Source organism: Pezoporus occidentalis, unplaced genomic scaffold, assembly GCF_034315485.1.
Source record: "Pezoporus occidentalis ecotype Australia unplaced genomic scaffold, CSIRO_AGI_Poc_V1 ctg2, whole genome shotgun sequence".
In the NCBI taxonomy this organism is placed as follows: domain Eukaryota; kingdom Metazoa; phylum Chordata; class Aves; order Psittaciformes; family Psittacidae; genus Pezoporus; species Pezoporus occidentalis.
This window is the reverse complement of record NW_026913855.1, coordinates 18,898,219-18,907,911: the sequence shown is the minus strand read 5'-3', so window position 1 is coordinate 18,907,911 and position 9,693 is coordinate 18,898,219. Positions and strand designations below refer to the sequence as shown.

Sequence of the window (9,693 nt, the reverse complement as noted above, 5' to 3'; positions counted from 1 at the left end):
AACAGCTCCCAAAAAGCTATTTTAAATATTAAGAAATGAAATAATTATTGAAGTAATTGCATCCTGAAGGCAGGGATAGGCACTCTGATCCACAAAGCCTTTATCTGGTGGTAAAATGTGTGATTTGGCATAAAAAATTAGCATACAAAATGACTGATGGCATATTAGTATGTCAAAGTAGTGCCATCTATTTGATTTAGATTCAAGGGACTGTAATAAAGGTAACAAAATCTTACACCTCAACCCAAATCATTCTGTGAACATGTGGATGCAAAGAGGTGTCTTTTTCCAGTGCTGAAGCTGGCAGAACAAAGAAATCTGCAAATCTGAGAAACTGAACTTAATGTGGCTGTCAGTTTGTCAGTTCAGCATTGAATAAGGTAATAAACCACACAATCCAGTACTTTCACTGAAGTTATTTATTAACAGAAAATATTTTTCCATCACATACCCAGAAATTGCTAAACTATCACAAGTGTAATCAACATAACTGAAGTGTGAGAATTCAAGTATATGTTTTGTTGAAGAATCACAGCTTTTGTTATGAAGACAAGTTTATTCTGTGCTTAACTGATGTAGACCTTGCTGACAGATGGATACTATGCTAGAATACAACCACAATCCAATCCAGCCAAAGGTATTTTTGAAGTTTATGACATACCTTATCTTTAATTTTGGTTTGTGCTTGTTATCAGGCATAGTAAAAGGTATTATTTGCTAGGAGAAAAAGTAAACATTTACTCATTAACAGTGCTATTCTCTGAAAAGACATCAAGTTTATAAATGTACCAATGCACCAGACTGGTAACTTTGCAGTGAAGAGAGCAGTGGATTAAAGAATGTATCCTCCAACTGCACTGTCCCAAAAAGTAAGACGCACATTCAAGACTGCACTGTCATAGAGCAATCAATGAAATAACTTTAACTTTTATCTTACACTGCTGTTCACAGGCAGACATATTTTAAGTCTGTACAATTCACTATCTTAAATGTGCTTTTTTGGTGCATTGGAAATTACCAGAAGGGCAGTTAAGTGTCCTTTAACCACCCTTCAGTTGGCACGATGCACAAACACTACTGACAGACAATGTGCTCCAGACCCACCGGGTCTCAAGCGTTACACAAATATAACCATAAAAATACTTAGAAATAATCAGTAGCAGTCAATGCCACCTTATGTGCGCTTTAAAAAAAAACCCTGTGAAACTCAGTCGTGGCTTGTCTTCCCCCCTTCCCAAGTCTTGTGTTACCTGGTACCTCTTTGCCTGATTGGATAAAATAACCCATTCCGTAAGGTACATTCATTAATGTATAGAAAGAAGAGCTCTGCTGCCTTCTTTCATTTATTTTTAATAATTAATGGATTAACCCCATGAAATAAATTTAACCAACACAGGAAACAAAATTTATTCCCTGTAGCTTCTGCAGTGCTGATTTATTTGCCAAATTAACACTGCTCATTTTTCAAGTGCTTCTTTTGACTTCCATGAAAAATTAAGTTTAAACAGCATTGTTTGTTTCATATTAAGGAAGCTTTACATCATCTTTTGAAGATGACAAGTGGTAAGGTGATGCAGAGAAATCTCTCCTCTAATCACTTCTATTTAAATCTTTATTAGGCCACAAGTTAGCCAAGTTTAAAGGTTTTTAGGCCTTCCTCCCTAATGGACATTCACCTGTGTAACCACACATCCAATTCAAGGCACAGAGTCCATAGGAACAGAATCATTTATGTGCTCATGTTCTTTGGAGGTGGTGAGTAATGTTTCTTTAGATACTGAGGAACACTTACATCAGTGACACTACTTCTACCCAAGGATAGTCGCATTCTTTTCATGGAAGGGAGTTTACCTGTATCATCATGTCACCACTTGTGCTTCCTTCACGCAGCCCTTATAGTGTCACAATTATGTAAGTTATTCCTGCAAGTAAGCACCCCATCTTCCTCCTGCTATGCACAAAGCCAGCAGCTCCTCATCCTTCCTGGACTGTCCTGTTCTCAGGGCTGCTGGGGTTCACAAACGTCAAACAAAAGTTATATTTGATCCCAGGTGTGTGCAAACTGTTAGGCACAAATTACAGCTCTTTGCTCAAAAGCCCAAAGCTGAACAGCTGTCAGCTTTGCAACTAGCATTAACATGCACTGAAAAAGCTGTCTGTTCACCTGTGTGGATGCCTAGCTGGAGCTAAAAGCAATTCCTCACCTTACATAAGCATCAGATTCTCTCACAATTAAAAAACCCAAACAAAAGGCACACCTGTCTCTAAAAGCAGGTCATATAACCACGTTAGAAAAGACAAGTATGTACACAAAATTCTGAATGGAGACTGTCCTCCACAAAGCCTCCAACATCATCACTGAAACATCAGAGGCAGTAGAAAATGGTGGTCTAGTTTCCCCTTGCCATAGGTTTTGATCTGTTTTCATTATGCACAATTCCCCTGAGTCTTCCCAGTCACACAGGGGTAATCAAAGAATAATGTATCTGCATTCTTCCCTACTCCTTGCTGAAAATTACAGACACTGTAATCACATTACTGAAAACCAATGTATAAATAACGTGAAAATATATGACAGCACAGAATACTGTAAATATCTCTACGCATACGGAACAGGGTTGCTTAGTTTCAAGGAAGGTAGAAGTTGCATTCATATATGTATCTGGTTCAAGAAGCTTATTAAAACTACAGCACTCTTTTCCAAACTGTTGGGATTGTGCTTTTTGAAGATTTTTATAAGCCTCCAATGCAGACATACTTTATTTCTAAGTATTCATCAATGCCATATTTTGAGCCTTCTCGCCCTAAACCAGACTGTTTTACCCCACCAAAAGGACTCTCCACTGATGAGATTATGCCTTCGTTAACACCAACCATTCCAACTTCCAGCTGTTCTGCAACCCTCCAGATCTGAGCTGGATCCTGGGAGTAGAAATATCCTGCCACACGGAGATACAGGAATGAAAATGAAAACCAGGAAGAACAGTTGGAGAAGACTCTGAAAAAGAGACTTCTTAACATTTAGAAGCATCATTCAGTAACACTAAAGTTCATAAAGCTACAGACACACACTTATCTGACAGAGGCATACCTGCTAAACCCACATTAGCTGCGTTTGCTATGGCAATAGCTTCTTCTTCAGTATCAAATCTGTCAATATAAAGAGACAAAAACCACAAATGAGGTCTGCAGTTCACCTACCATCTTGCTGACACCCAAGCAGCAGCCTTATCAAATACAAGGTCAAGGCACAGGATTTTTCCTAAAGTGTATTTTAAACATCTGATTTCATTTTCACTTTGAAGCAGGGGAGGAGTTTCTACCACCTCTCTTCATTTAAACTGCAGGTAAGTAGGGCTGCCTTTATCTGCGCTAGATACTAATAGGTAAAACATTTACTTCACAGAGGGCAGCCCACCAACCACACATGCACTCTTTAACTATCAGAGAGAACCATATGTTCTTCCATCACATCCAATTGCTCTGGATGTAGGCAGGAAAGGTTTTAGGAGAGAAAGAGAGCTCCAGGTGATCCTGCATCAGAAAGAATTTAGGACTAGCAAATCACATGGCAATCTGCAAAGTCCTGCCTCCTGCTTCCTACCACAAATCATGAAGTTGATGGTGTTGCTGTACATACCTTTGTTTACTGCTGATACAATTTAAAAGTAAATAATTCTCAAAAACTTGCTAAGAGATGCTAAAATTGGATCAAGAGTGAGAAACAATCGAACTACACATCCAGAGTAAGTTTCCATATGTGTACCCCAGTCTTATTACAAGACTTGTGTGATTGTACAAAAATACCTGTCGGTAAACTGTCGTTCAAACCTTATTTATTTTAGATTTCATATTTTAATTGCTACTTTTAACCTGGAAAATTAATAATCTTACTTGATAACTGGTGCTAAAGGGCCAAATGTCTCCTCTTGGGTGCAAAGCATTTTTGTTGTAACATTACTAAGTAATGTTGGCTCAAAGAAATTCTTCCCCAAGCTGTGCCGTTTCCCTCCAGTCACAATAGATGCTCCTTGAGAAACTGCATCATTAATGTGTCTCTCTACCTGAGTATGCAAAACAGAAATCTCAAAGTCAGCATCTGGGAATGAACAACAGTGTATTTTCCACTGAAGAAATAATACTCTCTAGTATTAAAGATTTTGAGAAGTTTATACTTTGCAGAAGACCGTTTGCAGTATTATTCAAAATTTCACCTGAATTTTTATTTCTCTGAGTCTGACATAATTTCTGAGGGATAAATTATGAGCATGATCCTAGTTTCATAGATATTAAAGATTCAGCTTTTCACATTCACACTCTCACATTGTATACAATTTCAGTAAAAGTTCTTGAGAACAGCTAGGAAGTAATCAGGACGAATTAGTTTCTTCTAAAGGAGGAATCTTTTTTTCCCTTAATGGAAATAAGGGAGCAATACATTAAGTGGCCACATCTGTTTTGTCTACAGGTATATGCTCTCTTTTGGCTCACTTTTGGCTACACTGCAAATACATTCTAACAAAACAAGCATGAAAAAAGTGAAATATAAATCTCAAGTTACTTTACAGATCATAGAAAGGAAATTCAGATGTGAAAAATTAAATAATTTATACCTTCTCCACTGCTTTTTCATTAATTAAAGGCCCTTGGGTAGTATTTTCATCAAATCCACTTCCAACGTGTAGTTCTCTCTCTATGGCTTTAGCAAACTTTTCCACAAATTTGTCATGGATTCCCTTTTGCACCAGGAAACGGTTTGTGCAAACACAGGTCTGAAAGCAAACATGAGAAGGAAGAACAAACAGTAGTTTATATTGTATTTAATCTAACAATTAATTAATTCTGGCCTTCAAGCCACATCTTCAGGTTACTACAGTGGTCCGTCCTCTACCTCTTCTCCGTCATCCTAAACTGCTACTCAGCTTTGCAATTTCTTTCATCACCCCTCCCACTTTAGGAATACAACTTCAACAAGCTGTCAGCATGTGTGTGAAAATGTAAGTCACTTGAGATTTTGTGAGTTCTGCTCATGGATGAAACAAGTTCCAGAATCTGCAAGATTCTTCAAGTCTGCAAGACTCTAATTAGCAGTGCTGGACTGAGCAGCAGAACCTCAAATCACAGTTGGTGGGGTGGGATCTTTTTTTCTAACTCCTTCACTAATCAAGTTTTCTTTCTTCATGGAATTTGTTTCTAAAGTGTTTTCAGTGGCCTATTAATTTGTGCTACCACTCTGCTCTGACTGCATCCTGTTTTGGTTGCTACAGTCTCAAAAGTAACAACCACTTGATCCTTCTATACAGCAGCAGAGGTGTCTTTCATGTTAGATCTTATCAGTCTGTGTAATTAATTGTGGTCTAATTAATTTATTGCCAACAACAAAATGCTGACAAAATGCCTTATCACTTTTCACACTCTTGCAAGAGGTTCTAGAGATCTTCCTTCTTAGTGACAAAACTGACTGTCAGGCTTGCTGATAACTGGCTTGAGTGCTCAAAGCCATGTGTGACTCTTCATTGTGAAGCGTTCTATGCTTTCCCTTTACATAAAATAGCTTATTTACAGCTTAAACTGTAAGTACAACTCTTCACTTCCCATAGACAAGGGCAAAAAGATTAGTCTTACCTGCCCTGAGTTTCTATATTTGGAAGCAAGCGCTCCTGCAACAGCACGGTCTACACTGGCGCTGTCAAACACTATGAAGGGAGCATGTCCTCCAAGCTCCATGGAAACTCGCTTCACCGTGCCAGCTGCATGTTTCAGCAGTATCTGTAGGCAACAGAGGAGACACAGAAATCTGTACCTCTACCAGATGTGAACTGTGGAATCAAGAGATGAAAAGCAGTGAAAAACTAACTCTGGCAGGGAATTAATCTCCATCTTCTCTGTAATGCTAGACCATCTGTCTTTTCCTATGACAAAAACAAGGACTAATTGCCTTCATTAAAATCTTCAGAGATTGAATTCTGGCCAGGAAATACTGGAGAGAAGGATTTTCATCAACTTTAGTTCAAGTCAGCCTTTTGTACACTAGTATTGTCACTGTTGTCTTCTCATTCTTTTCTTTTTGGGCAATAAAAAAACTTGACTACTCTTACAAAATTCTTCCAAGATCTGACAGAACTTGGTGTTAAGATTTGCCTCGATACCAGACTTTTTCATTCTGCATACAGCCATCCCATACAATCCCACCATCTTATAGCCACACTCTACAGTTGTAAAGCTTATGTCATTAGAGATGGTGGTTATTGCTTTTTGACTAATGTTGACAGGCAAGATTCAAGGGCCTCACTTCTCTAATACTTCCTCTCAACTGCAGAAGTTGTTCCTGAACAATACCTTTGAAACTCTATTTCAGTGTTCTTATTAGTATGTTGTCACCCTATGATATGAAACAATAGCATCTTGTACAGAACTATTTATAATTTAATAAAGACAGTTATCCAGACCTTGCACACAGGCATCCTTCTGTGAAGTACTGATACTGAAGTAAATAGGCAGTATCTCAAGTACACAATTATTTGGACAATCTGTATACAACAGCCAGAAAAGAAGGCATCTCTGTATAAAGACATGCACTTCCCCCCCCAGCCTTCCCAGCACAACCACCATAATATTCTTCAAGGATATTGTGTGCACTTATGTACCTTTCCTGTTGCTGTAGAGCCGGTAAAAGATATTTTGGCTACCAATGGATCAGTGCACAGGACTTCCCCTACAGCTGGTGTCTGTTGTCTGGAACAAGGAACAACATTATACACTCCTGCTGGAATTCCAGCTTGGTTTGCAAGCTGCAACAAAAGAAATATAGAATTTGCATTATCAGTGCATTTTGCACAAGAAATAGTCACTAATGTATACCATTTCAAGCAAACCAGTCTGTAAGTCAATGAAAACTGTAAGTCCACAGCACAACAAGTAACAGATGCCACAGTGTCAAGAAAGCAGCCTCACTCCAGTTTAAGCTGGCTGTCAGAGTAACCAAAGATAGAAAGATGTTTTTCTTTGCTAAATGGCCAGGTCCTCTTTGAGCCTCTAGACCGTATTAGAGCAACTTTAAAAGATTCTTACTAAACTATATCTCTGGATCAAGCCAGCTTGCCCTTTCTTCACGTATGAAGCTGGCCAGAGGTATCTTCAAAGCCCGTCTTGACTCCCCATTTACAGCTTCAGTCCACTGCTAAGGTAAAGCTTAGCATAAAAGCTCACCTCCCCAAGAGCTAGTGCTGATAACGGTGTGTCCTCTGCAGGTTTCACTACCACTGTACAACCAGCTGCCAGAGCTGCACCAACCTTCCGGGTAATCATAGCGCTGGGGAAATTCCACTAGGATGAGAGAAAAAAGTACAATCAAACTTGGGAAAATTTTGCCTCTGTTTTTGCAGAAATAACTAACCTTTCTATAATCCAGCAGATGTGCATTGTCCTAAGTGAACATTACAGAGAAGTACTGCCAATCCAGGAAGAAGCAAGTACAGGGCAGAAATGAAACCTAACAGGATTGTTTGTGAGGACTGGAAGAGCCATCAGTCAGGCCACAGCCCCATTCTGTGGGCTGTGCTTAAAACCTTCCCATGATTTCAAAACGCCAGCTATGCTTACTGGGGTTATGATGGCTGCCACTCCTACAGGCTGCTTCAGCACCAGGATTCTTCTGTCTTTTGCAGACGCTGGAATGATATCACCATAAACCCGGCGAGCTTCCTCCGCAAACCACTCCAGAAATGAGGCAGAATACAGGATTTCACCCTGTGCTTCCTTCAGAGGCTTCCCCTTTGATTAGATCAAAGAAACACTGTAAGCAGCAGACTGAAGTCATACAAACAAATTCAAGTCAACTGAATCTGAAATCAGTTTCTGTTTTCAGAGTACTTTATAATCCCCTATCATGTACACTGCAATCTCCAAAAAGGACTATATGATTGCAGCAGTAGTAATTGTGTGGCTTCAATCCAGTCATTGTAGAGATAACATTTTGTATGCTGTGCCTGGATTCTGCACCAGCTACCAAGGAAAAAACTGACTGCTACGGCTGAACCCAGCACACCTGCCCAAGACAGGGAGGTAGAATAGCAAATGTTGCATGTCTTTTATTACAAGCTTAGCAGTTAGCTGCTACTATCAATCCTAGGAAGATGAAGATCATGGCACAACAATTACAGGTTTATGCCAGGGGTATTTGTTTTAGGGAGTATTACTTTGGACTACCTCCAGGTCTGATCCTGTGGACTGAATGCCCATTTGCAGCTGGGACACCACAGAGGAGCTGCCCAAGTATCTCCCACCATGGTTTTACCCAAAAGTCTACCAATTGGTGAACTCCCAGACTGCTCTGCTCTGCAATGCAAACCAAACCACACCGAGTGAATTCAATTTGAAGACTTGCTTTAATAATACTGCAATTTTTCAAAGTCAAGGAAACTGAAAAAGCACAACCATTTCTGCCATGAACACTATGGTTTAGGTTGATGTATGCTTTTCTATACCATGAAGCAAAACATGGGGCTGATTCCTGCTGGATTGTTAGGTACTATTGTAATCGAAATAAGAGACTGTATGTGTGTCAGAAACGTTTGAAACAGTATCCATTGACCTAACCGAGTGATGTGAATGCACACAATGTGTCTGATAGGCTCAACTTGGCCACCTGAGGGTGGCTAACCGATGAAACACATACAGGGTGTTTTGACGTCTGCCTGTTTTGTTTTACTTCAGTGTTAGCATCAGTTTACTTTATTTCAGTGCCGGCACCCCTGCGTTTCGTTTCCTGGGAGGCTGAATGCGAGCACGGCGCAGCGCCCACGGCCGGTCAGAGGGGCAGCCGGCCCTGCAGCCCTACTCACGTTCTCGGCCGTGATGATCCTCGCCAGCTCGTCCTTGTTCTCTATCATCAGCTCGTACCATCTGCGGAGGCGCACGCTCCTCTCCTGGGGAGACAGAAGGCTGCCGTGGCTGCCGCCCGCAGGGACGAGCTTCTCCGAGGGGGAAGCGAAGCCCCGGGCAACCCCTGGGACATGGGACAGACCCACAGACCGCCGGAGAACGGGTGGCCCCCGCTGCCCCGGACTTCCCGCTGCGGCCGCCTCCCGCCCCGGGCGGCGCTGGGAGCCGCGCTCTGCCCGGAGCCCCCTCGCTGCCCCGGCGCACGCCATGTTCCGCGCCCGCTCACCTTGGCGGGGAGGCGGCCCCAGGCGGCGCCGGCATCGTGCGCGGCCCGCACGGCCTCCCGCGCCTCGGCCGCCCCGCAGTCGGCCACTCGGCCCAACTCCTCACCGCTGGCCGGGTCCTGCACGGGGAAAACAGTGGGCGCCTCCACCCATCGGCCGCCCACCAGGCCGCCCCAGCGCACCAGCGAGGCGGGCAGCGCCCAGCTGTTGTGTCGCCGAGCTGCCGCCAGGCCTGGGGGCCGCGGGGGCAGGGAGAGGAGGAAGCGGCGGGTGGCGGCAGCCCGCCGTTGCAGTAGGCTCGCCATGGCCGCGCACCGGCGACAGGCGGCGGGCCCCGGGCCCAGCCCGCCCTCTCCGCCCCGGAGGAGGAGCTGCGGAGGAGCCGAGCCAGATGCGGCAGCTCGGCGGGGCGCAGCTGCAGGCGGAGTAGGAGGAGAGGGTGGCGTTTGCTCTGGTGTTGGGAGTGGTGGGGGCATGGCAGTTGGGAGTTTCTGCTTCCTGGAGCCCGCTTACTCTTAACCCCATC

General features: G+C 42.8%; 1 protein-coding gene across 2 annotated transcripts; it reads right to left on the bottom strand.

Annotated features, from left to right (window-relative positions):
- Positions 1 to 401: 401 nt before the first annotated feature.
- On the bottom strand, positions 402 to 9,504 carry ALDH5A1 (aldehyde dehydrogenase 5 family member A1). 2 transcript variants are annotated; one of them, XM_062618053.1, is made up of 10 exons: positions 9,170 to 9,504; positions 8,844 to 8,927; positions 7,603 to 7,773; positions 7,210 to 7,326; positions 6,648 to 6,791; positions 5,626 to 5,769; positions 4,614 to 4,772; positions 3,895 to 4,064; positions 3,092 to 3,150; positions 402 to 2,939 (listed from the first exon to the last, which is right to left on the bottom strand). In XM_062618053.1, the coding sequence occupies exons 1-10, from the start codon at positions 9,470 to 9,472 to the stop codon at positions 2,734 to 2,736; spliced, it is 1,557 nt and encodes a 518-aa protein (XP_062474037.1). In that variant the 5' UTR covers positions 9,473 to 9,504; the 3' UTR covers positions 402 to 2,733. The 2 variants fall into 2 exon arrangements, with proteins under 2 accessions (XP_062474037.1, XP_062474038.1); XM_062618054.1 differs by having other exon boundaries at positions 9,274 to 9,406.
- Positions 9,505 to 9,693: the final 189 nt, after the last annotated feature.

Excerpts from the sequence above, each read along its gene's own strand:
- ALDH5A1 (XM_062618053.1), bottom strand. The coding sequence starts at position 9,472 with ATGGCGAGCCTACTGCAACGGCGGGCTGCCGCCACCCGCCGCTTCCTC. Across the intron at positions 7,774-8,843 it reads GGATCATCACGGCCGAGAAC|GGGAAGCCTCTGAAGGAAGC; the intron begins GTGAGTAGGGCT and ends ATCTAATCAAAG. Across the intron at positions 4,065-4,613 it reads ATGAAAAAGCAGTGGAGAAG|GTAGAGAGACACATTAATGA; the intron begins GTATAAATTATT and ends TTGCATACTCAG.